Source organism: Anomaloglossus baeobatrachus, chromosome 6 (genome assembly GCF_048569485.1).
Source record: "Anomaloglossus baeobatrachus isolate aAnoBae1 chromosome 6, aAnoBae1.hap1, whole genome shotgun sequence".
NCBI classification, from domain to species: Eukaryota; Metazoa; Chordata; class Amphibia; order Anura; family Aromobatidae; genus Anomaloglossus; species Anomaloglossus baeobatrachus.
Genome location: NC_134358.1, coordinates 30,455,741 through 30,483,210, shown reverse-complemented (window position 1 = coordinate 30,483,210; position 27,470 = coordinate 30,455,741). Strand labels below are relative to the sequence as shown.

The 27,470-nt window shown below is 44.7% G+C and overlaps 1 protein-coding gene across 1 annotated transcript in view; it reads left to right on the top strand.

Annotated features, from left to right (window-relative positions):
- The window catches only part of KHDRBS3 (KH RNA binding domain containing, signal transduction associated 3), a 172,928-nt gene that overhangs the window by 68,812 nt on the left and 76,646 nt on the right, over positions 1–27,470 (top strand). Inside the window, exons 2-4 of the mRNA XM_075316179.1 lie at positions 17,858–17,985; positions 20,779–20,895; positions 22,454–22,600. Of these exons, the coding sequence (XP_075172294.1) occupies positions 17,858–17,985; positions 20,779–20,895; positions 22,454–22,600 (392 nt within the window). The remainder of the gene's footprint in view (positions 1–17,857; positions 17,986–20,778; positions 20,896–22,453; positions 22,601–27,470) is intronic.

Sequence of the window (27,470 nt, the reverse complement as noted above, 5' to 3'; positions counted from 1 at the left end):
GCTATGTGGGGCCCATTATTCTGTATGGAGGGCTATGTGGAGCCCATTATTCTGTATGGAGGGCTATGTGGGGCCCATTATTCTGTATGGAGGGCTATGTGGGGCACATTATTCTGTATGGAGGGTTATGTGGAGCCCATTATTCTGTATGGAGGACTATGTGGGGCCCATTATTCTGTATGGAGGGCTATGTGGGGCCCATTATTCTGTATGGAGGGCTATGTGGGGCCCATTATTCTGTATGGAGGGCTATGTGGGGCCCATTAGCCCTCCATACAGAATAATGGGCCCCACATAGTCCTCCATACAGAATAATGTGCCCCACATAGCCCTCCATACAGAATATGTGGGGCACATTATTCTGTATGGAGGACTATGTGGGGCCTATTATTCTGTATGGAGGACTATGTGGGGCCTATTATTCTGTATGGAGGGCTATGTGGGGCCCATTATTCTGTATGGAGGGCTATGTGGGGTCCATTATTCTGTATGGAGGGCTATGTGGTGCCCATTATTCTGTATGGAGGGCTATGTGGGGCCCATTATTCTGTATGGAGGGCTATGTGGGGCCCATTATTCTGTATGGAGGGCTATGTGGGGCCCATTATTCTGTATGGAAGACAATGTGGGGCCCATTATTCTGTATGGAGGACTATGTGGGGCCCATTACTCTGTATGGAGGGCAATGTGGGGCCCATTATTCTATGTGGGGGACTATGTGGGGCCCAATATTCTGTATGGAGGGCTATGTGGGGCCCATTATTCTGTATGGAGGATTATGTGGGGCCCAATATTCTGTATGGAGGTCTATGTGGGGCCCATTATTCTGTATGGAGGATTATGTGGGGCCCATTATACTGTATAGAGGACTATGTGGGCGCATTATTCTGTATGGAGGGCTATGTGGGGACCATTATTCTGTATGGAGGGCTATTTGAGGCCATTATTCTGTATGGAGGGCTATGTGGGGCCCATTATTCTGTATGGAGGGCTATGTGGGGCCCATTATTCTGTATGGAGGGATATGTTGGGCCCATTATTCTGTATGGAGGGCTATGTGGGGCCATTATTCTGTATGGAGGGCTATGTAGGGCCCATTATTCTGTATGGAGGGCTATGTGGGGCCATTATTATGTATGGAGGGCTATGTAGGGCACATTATTCTGTATGGAGGACTATGTGGAGCCCATTATTCTGTATGGAGGGCTATGTGGGGCTCATTATTCTGTATGGAGGGCTATGTGGGGTCCATTATTCTGTATGGAGGGCTATGTGGGGCCCATTATTCTGTATGGAGGGCTATGTGGGGCCATTATTCTGTTTGGAGGACTATGTGGGGTCCATTATTCTTTATGGAGGACTATGAGGGGCCCATTATTCTGTATGGAGGGTTATGTGGGGCCATTATTCTGTATGGAGGGCTATGTGGGGCCATTATTCTGTATGGAGGGCTATGTTGGGCCCATTATTCTGTATGGAGGGCTATGTGGGGCCCATTCTGTATGGAGGGCTATGTGGGGCTCATTATTCTGTATGGAGGGCTATGTGGGGTCCATTATTCTGTATGGAGGACTATGTAGAGCCCATTATTCTGTATGGAGGGCTATATGGGGCCATTATTCTGTATGGAGGGCTATGTTGGGCCCATTATTTTGTATGGAGGGCTATGTGGGGCTCATTATTCTGTATGGAGGGCTATGTGGGGCCATTATTCTGTATGGAGGGCTATGTGGGGCCCATTATTCTGTATGGAGGGCTATGTGGGGCCCATTATTCTGTATGGAGGGCTATGTGGGGCCCATTATTCTGTATGGAGGGCTATGTGGGGCCCATTATTCTGTATGGAGGGCTATGTGGGGCCCATTATTCTGTATGGAGGGCTATGTGGGGCCCATTATTCTGTATGGAGGGCTATGTGGGGCCCATTATTCTGTATGGAGGGCTATGTGGGGCCCATTATTCTGTATGGAGGGCTATGTGGGGCCCATTATTCTGTATGGAGGGCTATGTGGGGCCCATTATTCTGTATGGAGGGCTATGTGGGGCCCATTATTCTGTATGGAGGGCTATGTGGGGCCCATTATTCTGTATGGAGGGCTATGTGGGGCCCATTATTCTGTATGGAGGGCTATGTGGGGCCCATTATTCTGTATGGAGGGCTATGTGGGGCCCATTATTCTGTATGGAGGGCTATGTGGGGCCCATTATTCTGTATGGAGGGCTATGTGGGGCCCATTATTCTGTATGGAGGGCTATGTGGGGCCCATTATTCTGTATGGAGGGCTATGTGGGGCCCATTATTCTGTATGGAGGGCTATGTGGGGCCCATTATTCTGTATGGAGGGCTATGTGGGGCCCATTATTCTGTATGGAGGGCTATGTGGGGCCCATTATTCTGTATGGAGGGCTATGTGGGGCCCATTATTCTGTATGGAGGGCTATGTGGGGCCCATTATTCTGTATGGAGGGCTATGTGGGGCCCATTATTCTGTATGGAGGGCTATGTGGGGCCCATTATTCTGTATGGAGGGCTATGTGGGGCCCATTATTCTGTATGGAGGGCTATGTGGGGCCCATTATTCTGTATGGAGGGCTATGTGGGGCCCATTATTCTGTATGGAGGGCTATGTGGGGCCCATTATTCTGTATGGAGGGCTATGTGGGGCCCATTATTCTGTATGGAGGGCTATGTGGGGCCCATTATTCTGTATGGAGGGCTATGTGGGGCCCATTATTCTGTATGGAGGGCTATGTGGGGCCCATTATTCTGTATGGAGGGCTATGTGGGGCCCATTATTCTGTATGGAGGGCTATGTGGGGCCCATTATTCTGTATGGAGGGCTATGTGGGGCCCATTATTCTGTATGGAGGGCTATGTGGGGCCCATTATTCTGTATGGAGGGCTATGTGGGGCCCATTATTCTGTATGGAGGGCTATGTGGGGCCCATTATTCTGTATGGAGGGCTATGTGGGGCCCATTATTCTGTATGGAGGGCTATGTGGGGCCCATTATTCTGTATGGAGGGCTATGTGGGGCCCATTATTCTGTATGGAGGGCTATGTGGGGCCCATTATTCTGTATGGAGGGCTATGTGGGGCCCATTATGCTGTATGGAGCGCTATGTAGGGCACATTATTCTGTATGGAGGGCTATGTAGGGCACATTATTCTGTATGGAGGGCTATGCGGGGTCCATTATTCTGTATGGAGGGCTATGTGGGGCCCATTTTTCTGTATGGAGGACTATGTGGGGCCCATTATGCTGTATGGAGCGCTATGTAGGGCACATTATTCTGTATGGAGGGCTAAGTGAGGCACAGTATTCTGTATTGAGGGCTATGCGGGGTCCATTATTCTGTATGGAGGGCTATGTGGGGCCCATTATTCTGTATGGAGGGATATGCGGGACCCATTATTCTGTATTCTGTCTTTAGGTTGTTGAGCTTTTTTCTTTAGCTTGATGGGAGAAAATAGTCTCTTTAGGGTATTTGCAAACGCTGCACTCATTTTCTGTACCAAAAACCACACCTTGTGGCCGAAAAAAGCACCAAATACCGCATGTGATTTTTGGGTGCTTTTTAAGTGAATTCAATGACTGAAAGGTCTAAAAATTGCAGGAAAAAAGTGACCAACAACTGACAAGCTGCTTCTTTTTTCTGCACCAAAACCTCCAAGGAAAAAAGAAGCAACGTGCACTCAGCACTTCTGACTTGTCATAGACTTTGCTGGGATAAGGATATACATGCAGTTTTGGACAACAAACTGCATCAAAAACTGCACTGTGCGCTCAAGGCCTTACTGACATTTTGGAGTCAAAGCTAAGCATCAACATTCGAGCGTTTCTGCTCAGTGTCCATTCCAAAAACTGGGCAAAAAGACTCCACCAGGATGCTTCGTGCACACAGATTTTTTGGAGGAGGTTTTGGATCAGAAACTCTTAATATCCTCTAGCAAATCTCAAAAGTCCTCAAAAATGTAGCGTTTCTTATCAGAAACTGTGCAAAAAAGACTCCTTGGCATCCAACCTGGTCCAAAAACACAAAAAAGAACAAAATAATCTTATTCCATTCTGATTTTGGTAACTGTAAATTCTTTCCTGGTCATATGGACATGTGATTGCTGCAGCCAATCACTTACCACTGCAGAAAAGCTTTGAAACTTCAGCAGTCAATTGCCCGTCCCCACCAGTACCGGAAGCACCGAGGCCAATTGGGGACTCATGGTTACAAGTAGAGGAACACCTGGGAATTGGTAGGTAAGGGTATTTTAGTTTTTATTTTTAGATCAGGCCACTTTTCTTTAAAAAAAAACCCCAAAACATTCCCTTTAAGACACAAAATGTAATAGAGGCACATTATACCACGGTAAAGCCCTCGTCTGATTTCACAGTGAGCTCTGCCAAATAGCCAATTCAGCTTTACTACACTGACAAACTCGACTTAGCCACATTTACCTAATCTACTAAAAAGAGACTGAAAAATGGGCTTCAGGAACGTGAGACGAGAAGAAATCTATACAATTCTGGATGTTAAGGCTTTAGGTTAAGTCTCAGCATGTCTCCTGTTCTGCTCCATCGGATTCAGTAATGTAACTTCGCAGTTAATCAATGGAAACAAATCCCGCTCTCGCATTGTTTGGAGAATGTAAATGGAGCTCGGTGCAGAGCAGATGCGCGGAGTTTGTCATCCTTACACCAAATTAGATGATAAAGTGAAACGTGAGAATAGGAAATTGCTTTAATACAAGGATGATGACTGATCAAACATGGGCATGGCTAGGTGTTGGACGTATAGGCGTTGGACATATAGGCATTCAATGTTTAGGTGTTGGACGTATAGGCGTTGGACATATAGGCATTGGATGTTTAGGCGTTGGGCGTATAGGCATTGGGCATATTGATGACTGGGTGACAACAAATTGTAGCACCCAGGGATATGGGGTACTCAGTTCCGGGTAGTGTACGCCCATGGGATTTCACGATGATGGCCGCTACCCGGTTCCGTGCCCTGGGCCCTTTTTGTAATGGGGATATTTACAGGGGATTTATGAATAAAGTTATTCGTGACGCCACTTGCAGTGTTGCAGCTAAGTGTAGGGAGCCGCCGCTGCATAATGTCTCTACTGGGGCTGGTGGTTTGTGCAGCTAGTATGGTAGTCCCTCCGCAAGTAGGGTATTGCTCCAGCGGGTGTATGGTGCAGTGAGCGTCGGAAGAAGGAGTCCAGACAGGTATTCAGTGCAACTAGTTTACTCACTTTAGATGTTAACTGGTTGCCCGAGGCCAGCTGGTTTCGCCTCCAGGTCCTCTTTGTCCCAGTGCCAGTCTCGTTCTCTGGTACCTTCTTCCCCTGCACCAGTCTCTGGTAAGTGGGTCCCTGTGGTATGGAACACTGGGAGTCCCCGGTCTGTGGTTTGTCCACTTCTGTCTGCCTTACGGTAGTGTGAACCCTGTGGGGTTGGAGTCTCTGGTCCTGTCCCCGGCTCTCTCTTTGCTACTGAGTCTTCGGATTCTTTAGGGTCAGCAAGGTCCTTGATGGTCCCCTTTGCTGTGCAAGTGTTAACAGGTCGGCTTGGAGCTCTTTCCTGTCCTAGGGTCCTGTACCCCGTCGGTGTGTAGTTCCGGGAGTACTCCACCGTACTCCACCGGCAACCACCTCTCCTGGGTACCAGGTCCCGGTCAACCCGAGTCAGGACGTTGCTCAGTCACACCTTTCACCTTCACTGTCTCACACTTTCACTGACTACTCTCCACAGTCTGCCCCTTCCACATGGTCAACTAGTGAACTTGATTGGCTCCACCTCTAGGCGGCCATCCATTGGTCCCACCCTAGCCGGGTACCATTTTATGGTGGATTGTTGGGGAAACTGGGATTACCTGGGTTTTTAATGTTACCGGTACTGGGGTTCTGGGTCCATAAGGGGGTAGGCCCTGCATCCTGGTGGAGATGCAGAACCTTATAGCACCCTGAGGTGTTCAGGGGCACTACAAAAATACCTGCATGGATCAAAAATGATGGACACCACCTGATAAATAGTATGTAACATGGTTACATTGGCTACGCTCATTAGGTAGTTTCCTTTAGATCCCACCAGTGTTGGGAAGAGTTACATGGACAACCATGATGTCTGATGGTCGAGGAATAAGTACTAGGCATGTCGTATTTTAACATGTTTCATTCTTTGATCTCCTGGTGATCAGATAAGTTTGAGGTATCGTATCTAGTATCTTGGACAATGGACATGACTTCACAGCCATTGGCATTGTTTGGGGCTTCACCAACCCATCTGTCTTCAGTGTCTAGGTATCTGGCTAATGGGCTCCTCATGCCATTTACCGCTTTTGCCCTCTATTATACAGCCCTGCTACATGTTTATACCAACTTCAACTAAACAAGTAATGAACACCTTAATCTAAATAGTCATGGGCACCCTAAGCCCAGTTGGTCTTAGCATCCCTCCAGGATCGCTTGTCGCTCATGCCAATGAAATAGAACCTCCACTCCATTATGGCAACTTATGCCACTGTAAAGAACCCCAAGAGGTCAGGGGGCCATTTCCATCTCCAAAGCAGCTGCAATTGTGCATTATGATGAGCTCTCTGGCTCCAAAGGGCCCATATATTTTTCTTGTACCGAGGCTCTTTTCTCTGTGTCCGCCAGTGCCTCTACTAGTGGGTAGATCGCAAGTCAATGGACACCAACCTTGGAAACAGCCATTTTCAGCTGAGATTGCCTATCCTGATTGTTTACAGAACCTTAGCATTGAGTAGAGGCAAGAGAAAGAAGAAAGTGAAAAAATAGAGGGAAAATTATTATAATAATCATCAGTACATTTCCCCCCCCCCTTCCATGTTTTGCTTTGCTGTTATAGACTTGTAATAAAAATATGATGGCTCAATTTACCGGCATGAAAACGAGTTATGGGTTACATAAATCAAAGGCAAACCTTTAGTTAACTTTGCTTCTCATGATTTTTGTCACACAGTGTCTGGCTCAAAACTCGCAGAGTTTCAGGACTACTTCTGACGCTGTTCACACAGCACAGCAGTCATACACTCCGCACGATGCTGCTTTTGAGTTGCATAGACAGGCTCAGGCATCGACCAGCTGTGCTCTTGGTAGCAATTGGGCTTGCAGGAGTTAATTTCTGCTAGCTTGTGGATTACTGCTTGAGTCACATGTTGCAGGAAACCTATCAGAGTGGCCTCCAACTTTTTAAAGATGGAGTAGCCTGGTCTCCTATGCCGATGATAGCTTTATGCCATCCCTGTCCTTGTGCTTTGATATCTAGTTGCTGGTGACCCTCTCTATGCTTTTTGGTGCGTTGTAGAAATATTTTTGGCTGATTATTTCATCCCTTCCTTTAGTTTCCTCCTGATCACATATTGTCTATACCTCTGTGAGTGATTGCTGTGAATTTGAGTTTTGGTTTTCCCCCATCTGTGTGGATTAAGCACTCCTGTCCTGGCCATCTCCTGGGTGAAGGGAGGCAGGCCCCTAGACCAGGGTTATTGAGGAGCTAGGGTATGAAAGGAGGCCCTAACTTTGCCACCTTTAAGCGTATTTTTGGTATCAGGGTCAGCAAGGGTTCCCTTAGCCTGAAGGCCATTTCAGGTTCCCTGTTCCTAGTGATCCTGTCACACCCTGTGACACTTTCATCTCATCATTAATTTCTCATGGTTTCCACTACTGGGTAAATGTGGTATTATAAACTGGCTGATTTTGATAAGACAAGTTAGTCAGAGAGATTATAGGGGTGATCAGGGATTGGTAGACCCCCCACCGCGGTCCCCTACCAGCGTATTTTATTTATGATTTTGGTGCAGTCATGTTAGATGAAATATTTCAATTTAAGTAAGGAGTTAATAATAAAAGTTTATTTGCAGACATATGTTGAAGTCTGACAGGGTATTATTAAATAAATGAGATAACGAGCCGGACTGTGAGGCTTTGTCAGTTTGCAGTTTTTGTTCTCCACAGATTTGTTTCGTTTACGCCTCCATGTTTCTAAATTGTTGGGATTTTTTTTTATTTAGGGCTGCAGAAAAGAATAAATAATTCAGAGACTAATGTAGCAAAGGCAACAGCAACGATTCTTGTGATTTTACTGGAGATGTTAATGAAATTTGGACGATCAGAAGTTTGGAGGGAACACGGAATGTTTACAATATTTATAACCAAGGTCAAATCTGGGTCTTTATAAAGCACAGGAAAAAACATCTACAATATATATTCTAATATTTTTCACAAATAACAAAGAAAAAAGTTCATTTGCAATGGCGTCTTCAGATTTGTGCGCAGGCCACACTTAAAGCGCACACAGACCTCGTATAGCCAGTGCAAATATCTGATTTTGCACACAATCTGATGGTTTGTGATCTGCCGGTGACTCTAGTGTTTCATTGACCGCAGGAGGTCACAACTCAGTACAAGTCTATGAGAGCCTCGTTCTGCCTCTCATAGAGTTGCATTGAGTGCTTGTAACACTAGACCAGAGTGAAACTGAAATACTATTCAGTCACTGGAAGGGCAGGGGACTAACATTTAGGGCAGAATCACATTTGCTAGTGCCTCGCGTGTAACTCGCGCGAGTCTCTCATGGTAGAACCCGGCATGGCCGCCCACTCCCCTGACAGGAGCGGGTCGGTTGCATGTATCTCTATGCAGCTCAGACGCTCCTGTATGCAGAGTGCGCGGCCATGCCGGGTTCTACCATGAGAGACTCGCACGAGTTACACGCGAGGCACTAGCAAGTGTGATTCTGGCCTTAAAGTGCCACTCCAGCGGTGAAATCCCACCCCCCACTGCCGGTGGAGTGGTGCTTTAAAGTCACAAAGTGCTGGAAAGTACGTTCAACCAGCCACGCAAGTAGTGGTGCATTGTATAAGATGCGCCAGTTTTGGAACTTTATTTCCTTGGTGTGGTGGAAATCGAGGTGAGGCCTTGTTCACACACTGCGGTTTTACCTGCCTTTTTTTGCGATTTTGCTGCAGAAATTTCTGCAGAAAATGGTTGTAACCTTTCTGCAGACATTCCCCAGCAAAACCTATGGGAAAAAAAATATCTGTGCGCACACTGCGGTTTTCTCTCAAGAACATTTTTTCTGCAGAATTTCTTGAGAAAAAGAATGTTACCTGCGGTATTCACTCCATTCACTGATCGTGACAGCATAAAAAACTGCAGGGACCAACCTGCGGAAAAAACGCACCAAAAAAGCATCAAAAACGTACAAAATTCCTGTAAAACCGCATGCAGTTTTCGGTGCGTTATTGGTGCGGTTTTTGACCGCAAGTGCAATAATGTTTCAGTACTGTCGAAATTTCTTGAGAAAAATCCTTTTTCTAGTGTGAACAAAGCCTAATGGTTTATGGGGTTAATGTCAGAGCAAATGTGTCAGAGCAAATGTAAGCTTTTCAGTACTTGTGATTCGCAGTAAATTTTTCTTTTTTTTTTCTTTAGAAGATTTGGCAAATTTAAATTCCAAAATATTTGCTCCTCTTTTTTCATTAATATCCCAACGATCCATTGTTACCTTTCGGGAGGTAAACAGTGTATGGTGCGGAACTCCACAGCGCCACACAATGCTTAGTGGCCATGCCTGGGTACTGCAGCTAAGCCAATATCCAAATGCGATCATTGAAGATTGCTCATCAATATCACAGTGGAGGAAAACCAAATCAAATTGTTTTCCAATTTCCAGTCCATTTTATTTTCTTGGATTTCAACAACCATTTTCCACTTCTCTAATTCAATGATGTAAAGGAATAATGTGAAGCGCTAATCACTTTTTTCGTAACTGACCTTACTCCACTCAATATTTAGCCTCCTGTATATTTCCCAGGCTGTTATGTCATGTAGTTGGTAGAGGGCAGGGAAACTGTTGAATAAATGCATTTTGAGACCTAACGAATAATGGATTTTTTGGCGGAGATGTCTAAAAACCGTCATGGAAGCCATCAAGTCTCCTTCTCCCAAGATGAAATGGTTTAGAAAGTTTATTTGCAGATGAGATTACAGTAAAACGAGTTAAGGAACAATTTAAGAATTCATGGCCAAGGACAGTCCGCTCTACATAGCAGGAGAATCTCAGGTCCAGGATTTTAGGAGGATAGTCTATCTACAAAGGAAGATGAGCGAATGTATTCGCACCAATCGGTATCCGACGAATAAAACAGCATCCGCTCCTATACTTTCATTTTCATTTCTGACTTCCTGGCGCCTTTTTGCAGCCAATGAACACATCTGACGTTGCTTGCCCTCACAGTAAAGCCTGCTTTACACCTTACGATATCGTATGCGATCGTAACCGCCCCCATCATATGTGTGGCACGTTCAATTTGTTGAATGTGCCGAACATACGAGTAACCACCCCGTCACTCGTACTTACCCGTCCATACGACCTCGATGTGGGCGGCGAACATCCACTTCCTGGAGTGGGAGGGACGTTCGGCGTCACAGCGACGTCACATAGCAGCCGGCCAATAGAAGTGGAGGGGCGGAGCTGAGCGGGACATAAATATCCCGCCCACCTCCTTCCTTCTGCATTACCGGCCGGGAGCCGCAGTACGCAGGTAAGATCTGTTCATCGTTCCTGGGGTGTCACACACTGCGATGTGTGCTACCCCGGGTACGATGAACAATCTGACGTTCTAGAGAAATGAACGATGTGTATGCGATGAACGTTTTACCGTTCAATCACAATCGCACGTACCTGTCACACACTGCAATGTACCTTACGATGCCGGATGTGCGTCACTTACCACGTGACCCCGCCGACATATCGCAAGATACATTGCAGTGTGTAAAGCGGGCTTTACACCGCAGCCATCTTTGTTGTGGTGTTACAGTGATTGGCTTGGCCGCACAGCGTCATAGGGGCTATATACGCCAGCGGCCATTTTGTGAACACGCAGTCATTGGGGAGCTGGCGCTGGTGATTAGACTGTGATGTGTGCGGGAGAGCATTCGTAGATCCAACTAATAAATAGTCCTTCTCAGGGTTGAAGCAAATAGTCAGTAGCTGCTTGCAGCTCCATAAATCTCCAGGCTGCAAAACAGTGAATGCGGACCCAGCTACAGGGTCAGTGTTAGTGCATTTTTGTTGCGTTCTGCATGCTTTTTTGACAAACAGAACGCAGATCTTTCGGTCTCTCTCTCTGTGTCAGTCTCTCCCTCTCACCCCCTCTTTCATACTAACCGATGACTGACCGATCATTGGCACGGCGCTGCACGCCTTTCACACTGCTCCGGCGGCTTCTCCTGCTTTTGAAAATGCTGGCCACTCATTATTCCTTCTCGTATTTACAGCTTCCCCCGCCCACCGGTGTCTATGATTGGTTGCATTCAAACGAGCCCCCACGCTGAGTGACAGCTGTCTCACTGCAACCAATCACAGCCGCCAGTGGACGGGTCTATGTAGTGCAGTAAAATAAATAAATAATTAAAAAAAACGGCGTGCGGTCCCCCCGAATTTTGATACCAGCCAAGGTAAAGCCACATGGCTGAAGGGTGGTAATCTCAGGATGGGGAGCCCCACGTTATAGGGGAGCCCCCCAGCCTAAAAATATCAGCCAGCAGCCGCCCGGAATTGCCGTATCCATTAGATGCGACAGTCCCGGGACTCTACCCGGCTCATCCCGAATTGCCCTGGTGCAGTGGCAATCAGGGTAATAAGGAGTTAATGGCAGCTCATAGCTGCCACTAAAGGCCCAGTCACACACAACGACTTACCAGCGATCCCGAAAACGATGCGACCTGATAGGGATCGCAGGTAAGTCGCTGGGAGGTCGCAGGTGAGATGTCACACAGTTAGATCTTACCAGCGATGCAGGAACAATACAGGTCGCTACTGTACGATCTCAGCAGTCACTGTGACCCTGTCACACAGTGTCAAACACAGGGATGTGTCCTGCCCAGCAGGACGTCGCCTTTGAAGAAAATGACCTGGACCATTCAGCAACGACTAGAGATCTCACAGCAGGGGCCTGATCGCTGGTAGATGTCACACATAACGAGATCGCTAACGGGATCGCTACTGCGTCACCAAAACGATGACTCAGCTGCGATCTCGCTAGCGATATCGTTATGTGTGACAGTACCTTAAGTCCTAGGGTAATCATGGCAGACATCTATGAGACTTCCCCATGATTAACCTGTAAGTGAAAGTAAATAAACACATACATCTGAAAAAATCCTTTATTTGGAATAAGACAAAAAACACCCTATTTCACCACTTTATTAAAATCCCCAAATACCCCTCCAGGTCCGGCGTAATTCTCACGAGGTCCCACGACGTATCCAGCTCTGCTACATGAAGCTGACAGGAGCGGCCACAGACCACGACCGCTCTCTGTGAGATCCACGCAGCAACTGAAGTCGCACTATCAGCGATGACATCACTCAGGTTACCCGCCGCCACCGCTCTCATGTGGAGGACTCCAGCTGGCCGTGGGTAACCTGAGTGACGGCACCGATAATTGCGTAGCTCACTTCAGTCACTCAGGGGATTAGCAGTCACCGGTGAGTCCTTCACCCGTGATCGCAAATCAGGCCGCGGCACACACACAGACAGAGCCGCGCGGTGACAATGAAGTTGGGTAAAGTTCATTCGAGTACATTCTGATTGCGCGGCCCTATCTCGCAGCCTGTCATGCTCTATGGGGATGTAGCAGAGCAAAGTGGGACCGCAGTGTCAAAAATACATCCAAAATGCTGCGTTTTGGATGCATTTTGAATGCGTTTTGAATGCTTTTTGAAACGCACATGCAGTGACAAAATGCTGCTTTTTATTTGTCACGCCAGAACGCAACGTGCGCCTCATACTCTTAAAGTGATTAGGCGCTAGAAACTGTGTCTTATCAATTTCTCCTCTTTCACTTTGGTTTGAGAGCAGTTCTGGCGACTACGTAAACGCCGCGTGCTGCTCTGACCACGTTATTCCAAGACACCAGAAATGCAGTCAGGCACCTTCTGCAGGCTGTGACCATACTGTTTCAGCCTCTTCCCATCCAGTCCAGCCTTTTCCTCAGTCACCGCAGCTCGCCGTTAGGTTCAACGTGAAATTATTTGGGTTTTCCATATACTCACATTGCGCATCGAATATTCGTGAATAGTCGAATAGTAGCGGCCTAATCATCAGATATTCGCGAAGTCGGATATTTTGGTATTCGATCATCCCTAGTACTGATGGATAAATTTGCCAAATTTTGAGTTTTCGGCAGGTCCCTTAAATTTGGCCAAAAAAAAATAATTTTCACAAAATGTATTCAACATAACTAGAATGTTCCTTATTGTTGCCTATTGTCTGGATAATAAGGGAAGGATGTAAAAAACCTCACCTATTCTGCCATTACAGAAGCCCATCCGGTTCCCCTCTTTGGCCTCTTCTTTCGTACCTTGTGTGACATCCTCCTTGTGGTCTTCACTCTCCGCCAAGGTTTTTGGTGCTGAACAGGCCCCCGATGTCCTGACACATGTTATCCAATGATTGCTCACCCCCCTGAGGTCCACTGTGCAGAATGTAAAAAGAGGATGTAGAAAGAAAGAAGAGGCCAAAGGGAGTTGATGATGGGCAACATTGGTGGGTATTTATTATTACTGATGAGTGAGCACTACAATGCTTGGCTGCCTGGTATTCATAAGAAACAATTGGATGTTCAAATGGGCGCGACTCATGCACGAGATTTCCTGCAAAAATGCTTGAGTTTCCCAATGACTTCTATTATACTTGGGTACTCGAGTCATGCCCATCTGGGCATCCAACTGCTCCTTATGAGTACCGACTGAGCACCCGAGCATGGTAGTGCCCGCTCATCACTAGTTACGAGTAATGAGCACCCGAGCACGGTAGTGCCCGCTCATCACTAGTTACGAGTACTGACCACCCGAGCATGGCAGTGCCTGCTCATCACTAGTTACGAGTACTGACCACCCGAGCATGGTAGTGCCCGCTCATCACTAGTTACGAGTACTGACCACCCGAGCATGGCAGTGCCCGCTCATCACTAGTTACCAGTACTGAGCACTTGAGCATGGTAGTGCTTACTCATCACTAGATACGAGTATAGAGCACCTGTGCTTGGTAGTGCCCGCTCATCACTAGTTACGAGTACTGAGCACCCGAGCATGGTAGTGCCCGCTCATCACTAGTTACGAGTACTGAGCACCCGAGCATGGTAGTGCCCGCTCATCACTAGTTATGAGTACTGAGCATGGTAGTGCCCGCTCATCACTAGTTACGAGTACTGAGCACCCGAGCATAGTAGTGCCCGCTCATCACTAGTTATGAGTACCGAGCACCTGAGCATGGTAGTGCCCACTTATCACTAGTTATGAGTACTGAGCACCCAAGCATGGTAGTGCTTACTCATCACTAGATACGAGTATAGAGCACCTGAGCATGGTAGTGCCCGCTCATCACTAGTTACCAGTACTGAACACCCGAGCATGGTAGTGCTCACTCATCACTAGTTACCAGTACTCAACACCCGAGCATGGTAGTGCTCGCTCATCACTAGTTACCAGTACTCAACACCCGAGCATGGTAGTGCCCGCTCATCACTAGTTACCAGTACTCAACACCCGAGCATGGTAGTGCCCGCTCATCACTAGATACGAGTATAGAGCACCTGAGCATGGTAGTGCCCGCTCATCACTAGTTACCAGTACTCAACACCCGAGCATGGTAGTGCTCGCTCATCACTAGTTACCAGTACTCAACACCCGAGCATGGTAGTGCCCGCTCATCACTAATAAGTATATATAGATTTTTTTTATGACCGCTGTCTCAGACCTCTTCAAATCAAAGAGATGGTCAGATGCCAATTAGCGGAATTCCCTGGAAGTGAATCAGAAAAAGTCATATTCAGGAGAGTACAAATTATTTTATAAAATTTGAGACAAATTCAATTCATAATTAAAAAAAATCATCTCCAGTCATAAAGAAACTCCTTAGAAATTTTTGAACATTTCTGGAAAACACGTTCATAAAATCTGACAGAAAAGCTGAACGATTTTATTGTCTGAAATGCCATCTCTGTCTTCTGCTAATCTTATCGGGACCTGCCCGGTCTCCTGACTTGTCCGTTTTAGGAAATACTTAAATACTTTTTTTTAATAATAAAGCAAGCTTGGATCATGTGTTGATAGAAGTTGTGGTGTTTGTGCTGCTGTTCCGTTATTCTTCCTGGAAAAAGGTGATTAAATTCACATTAGGTTGTCAATCATCAGTTTAATAAGTTGTCTCAGTAGCAGCTAATCAGTGGCAATGGTCTCCTAAAGATCAAGCATGCACCGATATGACACACGCAGCGCTCATTCACATGCTATATAACATGTACGCAAATGGTTGACCTCTCTTAGTAGACTTTTTTTTATAGAGACTTGTTCAAAAATATTGAGTTAAATACATTTTAAAAATCTGCTGTTCTCTTCAGTTTTGCGTTTCATCACTCCATTGCAAAAATATTAATATTTGTAAGTTTTATGTTGTTGTGCAGTATGTGAAATCTCTGATTTCAAGCCCAACTTAATCAGAGTCTTCTTTGGGGGGCGTGCACTTTCTCACCTCCCTTCCAGATGCGGCCAATTACAAATCAGCTACTGATCAGTGATTGGTTGTAGCTGTGAGGGGTAAAAGCTCACGCCTCCAGAGAAGACTTTAAAGAAACACCCAGTGGAAGCACAAAGCTGAGTTTTCGTATTGTGCTTTCCAGAGGACACAAATGTGAATATCTCTGTAATGGAGCGACGCAAAGCAAAATGGAAACAAGCAGCAAAATTAGGTGACCCCAGGGATTTTTATAAGGTATCTAGCTCTTTTTTTTTTTTTTTTTTTTAATTGAAGTCCTATTTAAAATTAATTCCTGCCCCACCACATCATGTTCAGCTGGCAGTGCAACAATGTAGTCATGCGAGCTGTACAGTGCCTTTCGAAAGTATTCAGCCCCCTTGAATTTTTCAAGCTTTTCCCACATTTCAGGCTTCAAAAATAAAGATAAAAATGTTAATGTTCTGGTGAAGAATCAACAACAAGTGGGACACAATTGTGAAGGTGAATGAAATTTATTGCTTATTTTAAACTATTTTAAAAAATAAATAACTGAAAATTGGGGCGTGCAATATTATTCATCCCCTTTAAGTTAATACTTTGTAGCGCCACCTTTTGCTGCGATTACAGCTGCAGTCGCTTGGGGGATGTGTCTATCAGTTTTGCACATGGAGAGACTGAAATTCTCGCCCATTCTTCCTTTGTAAACAGCTGGAGATGAGTGAGGTTGGATGGATGCGTTTGTGAACAGCAGTTTTCAGCTCTTTCCACAGATTCTCGATTGGGTTCAGGTCTGGACTGTGACTTGGTCATTCTAACACCTGGAGACGTTTATTTGTGAACCATTCCATTGTAGATTTTGCTTTATGTTTGCGATCATTGTCTTGTTGAAAGACAAATCTCCGTCCCAATCTCAGGTCTTTTGTAGACTCCAACAGGTTTTCTTCAGGAATGGTCCTGTATTTGGCTCCATCCATCTTCCCAACAATTTTAACCAATTATTTTTTTTTTTATTTTCATTGAAACATGAATGTATTCAGCATACATCTTGAAAACACTTTGCTTACTGTTTGTGCAATAATACATCGGTCTCTTCCCTGTCCCTGCTGAAGAAAAGCAGGCCCAAGCCATGATGCTGCCACCACCATGTTTGACAGTGGGGATGGTGTGTTCAGGGTCATGAACTGTGTTGCTTTTACACCAAACATATCATTTGGCATTGTGCCCTAATAGTTTGATTTTGGTTTCATCTGACCAGAGCATCTTCTTCCACATGTTTGGTGTCTCCCAGGTGGCAAACTTTAAACAACACTTTTTATGGATATCTTTGAGAAATGGTTTTCTTCTTGCCACTCGTCCATAAAGGCCAGATTTGTGCAGTGTACGACTGATTGTGGTCCCATGGACAGACTCTCCCACCTCAGCTGTAGATCTCTGCAGTTCATCCAGAGGGATCATGGGCCTCTTGGCTGCATCTCTGATCAGTCTTCTCCTTGTTTGAGATGAAAGTTTGGATGGACGGCCGGGTCTTGGTAGATTTGCAGTGGTATGATACTCCTTCCATTGCAATATGATCGTTTGCACAGTGCTCCTTGGGATGTTTAAAGTTTTGGAAATCTTTTTGTAACCAAATTCAGCTTTAAACGTCTCCACAACAGTATCGCGGACCTGCCTGTTGTGTTCCTTGGTCTTCATGATGCTCTCTGCGCTTTACACAGAACCCTGAGACTATCACAGAGCAGGGGCATTTATACGGAGACTTGATTACACACAGGGGATTATATTTATCATCATCAGTCATTTAGGACAACATTGGATCATTCAGAGATCCTCAATGAACTTCTGCAGTGAGTTTGTTGCACTAAAAGTAAAGGGGATGAATAATATTGCACGCCCCATTTTTCAGTTATTTATTTTTTTAAAAAGTTTAAAATAAGCAAAACATTTCGTTCATCTTCACAATTGTGTTCACTTGTTGTTGATTCTTCACCAGAACATTAAAATGTTTATCTTTATGTTTGAAGCTTGAAATGTGGGAAAAGGTTGAAAAATTCAAAGGGGCCGAATACTTTCGCAAGGTACTGTATATAATCATCTCATGTCTATGCCAGTGGTGTCATGTTGTCCATGTTAAACAATTGGGTTTACAGCACCAGTACCATGAGAAAATCTTGGGACTTTAATAACTAAAATGTAATACTTTGATGCATTTCTCTTAATTAATAATATTGTTAAAATGTTTAATGATTATTGTATTTAAAACTATTTCCTAATGGTAAAACTGAAAAGTATTTTTTTTCCCTGTTTGACAGAAATTGAAAAGATTCAGAAGGGGGAAGAGAATATGGACAGCACCGAAGACCAATATATTGATGTAGTGATCAATAAAAACATGAAACTTGCACAAAAAGTCCTTATTCCTATCAAACAGTTTCCTAAAGTAAGTTTTGTATTAAGTCTTATCAATATTCTTATAATCAATTTCTACCATGTTTTAGAATGCAAATAAAAGAAATTACCTAGGTCAATTTGTTATATCCCTCAGTAGTTTTAATAGGGCAGGCTTGGAGTTAAAGTCTGCAGTCAATGTGACTGTAGACTTTTGAATCCCTATATCTCGTGTATCGAATGCTGTGGGGACTCCCCGATGCCGGCAGCAGGCGGCTACTCAACTGCAAGTATGTGATTTGCCTTATTCCAGACATATTCCAACTAAACGTGCCCAGCGTCGCTCAATTAACTTGTGTTGAGCGAGGCCATGTATATCTAGTTGGCATGGGACCATATTTTTGCAAATCTAGTTCTTGGGGTCACGTAATTGCCCTCTCCCAACACCGGAGAATACTCAGTGTGTGGTGAGTGACTGCAAGCTATAACCTCAAGCCTGAACAAACCCTTTAAGGCCCCCTACAGATTAGAAGAAAATTTTGTGAACCCACTAATATTGGTGAAATTGGGTGATGGTTTAGTTTTTATAGAAAGGGGAAGAGAAGAATTCAATACATTGGACATCCGATCGGCAATCCTTTTGATCTCTTAAGGGCACTTTACACGCTGCGATATCGCTAGCGAGCATACCCACCCCCGTCGGTTGTGCGTCACGGACAAATCGCTGCCCGTTGTGCACAACATCGCTAACACCCATCACACATACTTATCTGCCTAGCAACATCGCTGTGGCCGGCGAACCGCCTCCTTTCTAAGGGGGCGGTTCGTGCGGCGTTACAGTGGCGTCACTAAGAGGCCGCCCAATAGAAGCATAGGGGCGGAGATGAGCCGGATGAACATCCTGCCCACCTCCTTCCTTCCTGATTGTGGGCGGCCGGAGGTAAGGTGATGCTTCTCATTCCTGCGGTGTCACACGTAGCGATGTGTGCTGCCACAGGAACGACGAACAACCTGCGTCCTGCAACAGCAACGATAATCGGGAATGGAACGACGCATCAACGATATGGTGAGTATTTTTGATCGTTAAAGGTCGTTCCTGTGTTTCACACGCAACGACGTCGCTAACGAGGCCGGATGTGCGTCACAAATTCCGTGACCCCAACGACATCTCGTTAGCAATGTCGTTGCGTGTAAAGTGGACTTTAGAGATAAGCCTCTGCCAGAGAGAACATTCATGTGAACCATGAACATAGGAAGTTGAACTGTTGGCTTAATTATCATGTGCATGGGGGGGTTACCACTTTAGTTTACCGATCTGTAATGGGTTATCCAAAAAGGCTAACATTTAAGCAAATTTTGCCTGTTAGTATTTTTCCTAGTACTAAACTGCAAAAAAAGTGGCGTATTACTGAAATAGAACAGTTAAGAGCTCTGCTTGAACAAATTGGAAGATTATCCTCTTCTAGTTCGACCATGAGACACTTGAGAGTTTGGATAATTATACTCCAACTTTTATCCACTTTATTTAGAATATAGAGTGTCATATGACTATTTTCAGTTGTCATGGGATGCCACAGGCTTTAATACGGTAGACGGTCCGATCGACTAAAAACTGCATTTTAACGAGGACCTATCACTTCCTGGAAAATGTCATGAAGTGAAAGGTGACCAAAATTTTAAAACATTTCTAAAATATGTTTAATAAGTAAAATTTTCAAATTCCTGTCAAAACTAGTGATGAGTGTACGAAAGAAGAGAGACGGGAATGTGGCTGAAGTTGGGTTCTCTGCTGTCTCACTGTTTAAACAACTCTATGAGACTTCCTGTTTCTTAGCTGTGAGATACCATTGTGTATGTAGCTGTGGGCGGAGGAACTGGGGTTGTGGTCTAAAAACACAGGGGTGATCTGTGCTATTCTCTTACTATATACTGTATTTAGTTATAGAATATATATGAAGCAATTGAAGAAGAATTTTTGCATATTATGAAGTATCTAAGAAAGGAGGAGAGGTCTAGTAGTTGCCAAAGCCATCTATTTACTCTGTGTGTTGTGGCTGGCTGTTCACTTTGAGTGTGCAGTGAAAAACTCATTCTATAACCCTTTACAAGCAAATTATTCCTTTAGAAGCAGTAGTGTCCTCCTTTATCTGGACTGCATAATGTGCAGGAAGATCTATTTATACTTATTGATAAATAATATCCTGTATGAAGTAAAGTTCAGTTTTATGGTTTCGTCTGATTTACGTTCTGCTGATTTGAAGCTCATTCGGAGGCTTTAGTGAATTCTCTTTTGGAGAGTTTATAAGAAAAAAAGGGTGAATTAATAATCCTATTATATTTTGTGGAACAGTGAGTCAACAAAACCGGAACACTGATAAAATGGCTCCACTTTCCATCCAGATGCTGTATAGAATCAATATTTTTTTACTCTAAACTACAGTTGGTATCTCACAGAGAAAAGATTCTGTCTAGTGATGAACAAGCAGTACCATGTTCGGCTGCTCGGGGCTCGTTGCAGTTGGACGCTCGGATGGGCGTGACTCAAGTACCCTAGTATAATGGAAGTCGAAGAGGAAACTGAGCATTTTTCCTGGAAAAATGCTTAAGTTCTCCATTGACTTCCATTATCCTCGGTACATGAGTCACGCCCATCTGAGCATCCAACTGCAGCGAGCCCCGAGAAGCCGAACATGGTAGTCCTCGCTCATCACAAATTCTCACTAATATATCAGAAAAAATGCAATATATTTCAGAAAAGTCTTGGAATTTCATCTTTTTCCACTGATTTTGTTCGTTCTCCCTCCAAGAGAAAGGGTCATACAATGATTTGTTTTTCTTTTAATAGTTTAACTTTGTTGGAAAACTTCTGGGACCTCGAGGTAACTCCTTGAAAAGATTACAGGAAGACACGCTAACCAAAATGTCCATACTAGGGAAAGGATCCATGAGGGATAAAGCAAAGGTAATTTCCAATTATGATCATTATTGGGTTTTATTTCAAGCAGGATTCCGCAGTTAAAGGCTTTGCAACAAATATTATGGTTATTAAGCATTCGTAGGGTAGGTGATAACTTGCTAAATGGTGGAGGTCCAAAAGCTGTGACCACGACTGATTCCAGGAACAGTCTAGAATGTGCGCCATCATCTCATGACTACCAGAGATAGCTGGGTACTAAATAATAGCATCCTTCTAGTCAATGAATGGAACCGTGGTGCTTGTGCTTGACCATGTGGGGTGCTGTAGCTGCATAAATGATATCCTTAAAACTTGTTACAAAATGTGGGTGTTGATTGGGAATTTTATTTGGGCCCGGGTGTCCAGGAGAAAAGCCAACAAACCATGCTGCTTTAGGCCTCTGCCACACTCACGTGAAAATCACGCATGTGCCGTGAGACACGTATTTTCCCTGCGTGTTGCATGTAGGTATGTTCGTGTCTCCTGTAAGTGCGGGCCACGTGTGTTCTCCATGTGCTATCCGAGATAACACACGAAGAACCGGTAATTTGCATACTCACGTGGTCCTTCCTGCTGTCCAGGGTACTGAACTTCGGTCTCCAGCCCTGCCCACTCCCCGCTGCTGCTGCTGCCGGCCGCAGTGAAGTGAATATTAAATGAGCATAATGAGCGGCGGTCGACCGCAAGTGACAGCAGCGGCAGAGACAGGAGGGCTGGAGAAGGTGAGTAAAGATTTGGGTTTTTTTTTTCTGACGCATGAGTTTTCTCCAGCGCGTGTCACACGGGACAGCATCCATACTAATCCGTGTGGTACGGGTGCTAGCCGTGTGACACCCGTGCTGCCGGAGAAAACGGACATGTCAGTGTGTTGGAAAACGCACACACGTTCCGTGTGGTTTACGTGTGTGTGCCTGCTACCATAGGGTAGCATTGGTGTACGTGTCTCCGTGCTGCCAATACGTGTAACAACGTACCAAACACGTACCGGCGGCATGGATGTGTGTCGGAGGCCTTACCTAGAGTATGTAGATAAAGGCAAAAAAATGAAGGAAAACCTAGATACCAGTGATGAGCTAGCGTGCTTGGCTCTGCTCGTTCAAGGCTGCTCGGGTACTCATGTAGCTTTGCCAAAGTATCATGAGTGCTCAGATGCTTCGTCCATGAAACAACAACCACATTGCACAGGCTCTCTTCACTGCATGGTGTGTGCAGGCAGCTAAGAGAGCCATTCAGTCTCTGAAGGGCTCTCACTTGGGTTAAAGCAATGTTTTTGGATGTAGTGTGTCAAAAGAAAAAACCTCCGCCCCCCCCACCCCCTTTCTCCCCCAGAAATGCTGTGTATATGGTTGGCTATATGTGGGCAAACCGCCTAATCATTGACTTCCATTGTACTTGTTACTCGAGTTGAGCACTTTCAGAGTGTCCGACCTTCTTGACTCGAGGAAAGAGCACCCGAGCATTTTCGTGCTCACCCATCTCTAATAGATACACCTATGCCTAAGTGAAGACGCCTGCCATAACTATACATAAATCATATTATAAACTCACATCTTTTAAACTACAGGAAGAAGAGCTGAGAAAAAGTGGAGAGGCAAAATACTTCCATCTCAATGATGACCTCCACGTTCTTATTGAGGTTTTCGCTCCTCCGGCAGAAGCTTACGCCAGAATGGGACACGCCCTGGAGGAAATCAAGAAGTTTCTTATTCCCGTAAGTTTCCTATAAATCATCATATTTGCCTTTTAGCGCTTGTGGTTTTGGAATTTTTAAATTGACCTTTTCTTTTAAATACTTGATATGCTTAGAAACATTTGAAGTTGAAGGAGTTGTCCACCTTTGACAATTTTTTCTTTCCTTACATAAATTTTATGGCTAAAAATAATTTTCAGTCGGGTTTCATTAAACGTTTTTATGTTTTTATAGCCTCAGTATTGAAATATCTATTGCTGGCTACAGAACGAGTAAATTGAAAATGTGTCCAACTGGAGACATTCTAACTTTTTCATCTGACTTTTTTGAGCTCCTCTTTGCTGTTTTTATGAGCGTAGACCACATCAAAATTGAATTTTAAGGGAAACAGATTTTTAATAAGCCGAACTACGAAAAATATTTTTAGTCCCAAATACATGCATTTAAGTAAAATTAAAAAAAAATCTCCTCCAAGGTGGACACCTCCTTTAATTTTGGGGCATCTTCCTGTTCTTTTTTAATTTAAAGACATTCCTAAGGGAACATACTGGGGAACATAAAGACTATTGATATCTTTTAACATGCTAAATTATATTTACATGTTAGTTGTTAACTTTTTGGACAAAATAAAATGATTAAAAAAGTTGTACTAAATTTTAAGCTACAATTTCTTCTCCTTCGTCTGTTTCTAGACCCTTGATGTGAGTGCAGCCTAAATTCTCCTTCCAACATAAAATCACTTTTAGCTATTATGGCCAGATTTAGGAGTTCTTTTTTAGATTTTTTCTTTCAATGGAAGGCTCCCTTAAATGATAACTATAAAATAATAAGATATCAGATATATTGAAGGCAAACTGTCTTGTGATCCATACTGACCAAACCACTGGTGGCATTTCTTCGATAACATACATAGGGACAAGGTGTCTCAACTGACAAGTCTAAAGGCCACTTTACACACAGCGACATCGCTAGCGATGTCGCTGCCGATCGCACCCGCCCCCGTCTGTTGTGCGTCGCTGGCAAATCGCTGCCCATGGCGCACAATATTGCTAGGACCGTCACACTATAGTTACCTGCCTAGCGACGTCACTGTGGCCGGCGAACTGCCTCTTTTCTAGTGGGGCGGTTCGTAGGGCATCACAGCGACGTCACACGGCAGGCGGCCAATAGAGGCGGAGGGGCGGAGAGTAGCCAAAGGAAAGACACGCCCACCTCGTTGCCGGAGGACGCAGGTACGGTGTTTTGTCGTTCCTGGGGTGTCACACGTAGCGATGTGTGCTGCTGCAGGGATGACGAACAACCTGCGTCCTGCACCAGCAACGATATTTGGAATTTGAACGATGTGTCAACGATCAACGATTAGGTGAGTATTTTTGATCGTTAGTGGTCGTTCGTACATTTCACACGCAACGACATTGCTAACGAGGCCGGATGTGTGTCACGAATTCCGTGACCCCGACGACATCTCGTTAGCGATGTCGTTGCGTGTAAAGCCCCCTAAAATATGGTCCTGGTGGCTTCTTCCCGCCTCACTCTCCTACACTAGCATTTCTCATTCTATGTAGAGGTAACAAGGTTTCAATCTAGCATTTTCAATAATTAAAAATAATCTTTATTCCAAAAATATTGTAACCCTTCACAACGCGGCTAATTTCCATTTTTGTGTTTTCATTTTTTTCTCCCTTTCCTCCCAGAGCCGTAACTTTTTAACTTTTCTGTCCACATAGACATGTGAGGGCTTGGTTTTTGCACGACAAGATGTACTTTTGAATTACACCTTTCATTTTACAAGAAATTGTAATGTAAAACGGGGGAAAAATTCCAAATGTGGACAAATTGAAAAAAAACCCCCAGAATTCTGGCATGTTGTCTTGGGAATTAATTTTACGGTTTACGTATTATGGTAAAATCACCTCGCAGTAAGATTTTCCTCATCAGTGTGGTTACGGCGATAACACTCATGTCCAGTTTTTTATTATTTTAGTATTAAAAAAAAAATCAGAAGTTTGCAAAAATAAAATTTGGGGATTGTGTCGCGAATTTCCAAGACCCGGAACATTTTCATTTTTCAGTTGATGGAGCTGTGGGATATGATGGCTTATATTTTGCTGGATGAGACGTTTCTTCTCAGAATTTTTAGGATTAGATATGATGTTTTGATCGCTTGTTACAGCATTTTTTGTGCTATTGCATCAAGAAAAAAAATCCCATAATTTTGGCTTTCTGGAATTTTTTAGTGTTTTTACCGATAAGGTCAATTATTTTCATATTTTGTTAGATGAGACTTTCCTGATTGCGGCAATACCACATATCTGTATTTTTTTATTACTTTATTTGTAATGGGGCAAAAGGGGGTGAACTTTAATGGTTTTTTTTGTTTTTTCTTTTACTTTTTTTTTCTACTTTTCCCAATTATAATAGTCCCTGTTGGGGTATATCACCTGTGATTGTCTGATTGCGTGTACTATATACAGAAATCCCACAACATTGCTGTATATAGTGAAAATCAGTCTCCTTTGCAGTCCGGCCACAGGCAGGTTTCAGACGAGCGATGTAATGACAAACACTGAGATCTTCAGTAGACTCCCTGCTGTCATACTAACCCTTCAGCGATCCACGATTATGTCATGAGCATGCCAATGGGTGTTTAGAATAGCTTGCCCCCATGCCGATGGGTGTTAAATGCTTTCAGAAGTTTGATGGTGGGATTCAAAAGGTTAAAAATCGCAGGTGGAGTAGAGCTGGTTGTAATACACATGCATCACCTGCAGAGCACGCTCCTTACACCCACTTCCAACTTGGTGTACTGCCCCCATGCCAGTGGCCAAGCCGCTCGGATCCGGAGACGCGGTGGCTCGAGGGGTCTCCGGACCCGGGGGTCGCGGGGCCACTCGATTAAAAAGGAGGGGATATGTACAGGGGGTTTTTTAGAAAGTTTGTGACGCCACCCACGGTGCGTGGTAATGTGAGGGACCACCGCTGCCGTTTGGGAGCCCGGTGACGATGGTGCGGCACCCTGATGTTTAACCTCTCCGTGGGTAGGGGGTTTGTGTCCCGCAGCCCGTTGATGGTAGGATGGTGTTTGGGTGCCGTTGGGGATAGGAACAGGAGTTTCCAATGTACTCACTCAGCCCCGGAATAACTACACCGACAGCTTGTAAACCAGAATTCTGAGCGCCACTGTAGCCTGTAGGAGCACGCCTGGATCCGTGCCCTTTGTGTTACTGTTAGTCTGTGGCCCTGTCCTTGGCACCTTCGTCTCTGTTGGACCCGTAGGTATAAAACTCTTCGGGTCCCGCTCACCCGTATGGCTAACGGAGTGAGCTTGCTCTCAGGGTTCACGCGTAGGATTTCTTTGGACTGTAGTGGGAAAATCCATCCCATCAGTGCGCTAGTACCCCGATTTTGGAGCGGGTTGGGAATGACGCTTGAAGTCTTCACCTCCGTCGGGTAAATTACCGGAACGCGTGAAGCTACTTTCCGGCCTAGGGTCCACATACCCCGTCGTGCCCTGGTCCCTGCCCAGTGACAGCTCAAGGCCGCCGGCCTCCCTCCTCGGCAGTCCGTGCCCCTTGACACTGTCCCCTGCGACCGGGGTTCCAGCTCCTACCAGGCCCAGACCAACGTCTGCCACCTAGTACACAGGAGCTCTCCTCTGTGACCTCTCCCTCTCCGAGTGTCACTTCTCCTCCTCTCCACTCAACTGTCTCAACTCAACTCAACTGTCACTTTCCTCACTTTCCCCTCACCAACCCCCCATGTGGACGGCCCTATTCCCTTCAGGCCCCCCAATCGTGTGTCTGGTAGATTAAAGTGGGAAGTGTTCCTAGGATTTGATTGGCTAAGCTGTTAGCAACACCAAAGGACCAGGATCCGTAACCAAGAAGGGTGGATACTGTGCAGAAGGGCAGATTGCACAATACCCTGTGACGACCTGATAGGCCAGGGTGTCTCAGTGGCATACATGGACGGCAGATGTTGTGAAGGAGCCGAGAACACTATTGGCAAAAATAAAGAATAAGGAAGTAAATAGGGTGATAAACATTACAAGAGGTGACGCGTTTTGAATCGCGGGTTCTTAAACATAGCTATGATTATGAACCCACATAATTCGAAACACATCAGCTCTTCATGTAAGTTTTAGAAAAAACATTTATTTTTATCTTTTGAGACTGTTGGTTTGAAATCTTGTTACTGCTACAATTTGTTATTACTTGTCAACCAGCTGAGACTCCTCATCCATTCATCCCTCTGAATTTGAACTATTGAACCTCGGGTAAACTGATAAGTTTCTCTTTCTGTTTGTTTTTTCTACATATCTATCTATTAGTCAGTGAAACCCTTGTGAACTGATAAGTGTATATTGCTGTTTTTTTAAACATCTCTCCCTATATAAGAGAGATTTCGCAATCACAGTGATTAGGGTGGGGGGTATCGCCCTTGGTCTTAGTCACCAGAGACACACAGTCCTTGGCCCGGCTTCTCTAAGTATGCTGCGGCATTTCAAAGTAGAATATACCTGACTGCAATAACATAGCCAAACCCTGATTCTTGCCGCCCGAGGTTCAGGCCACATAATTCAGTCGAGAAGTTTCCATTAATAAAATGTAAAAAAATCCTTATATTTACAAAATTGTTGATAATATACATAATCATTAACTATTATATTCTGCCCGAGGTTCAAGCCGCTTAATTCTGTCGAGAAGTTTCCATTAATAAAATGTATAAAAACCTCATAGTTTCAAAATTGTTGATAGTATACATAATCATTAACTATTGTATGCAGCCTCAGGCCGCAAAAATAAATCGAGAAGTTTCCATTAATAAATTGTATAAAATCCTTATATTTATAAAATTGTTGTTATTTGACTTTATTGTTAACTATTATATG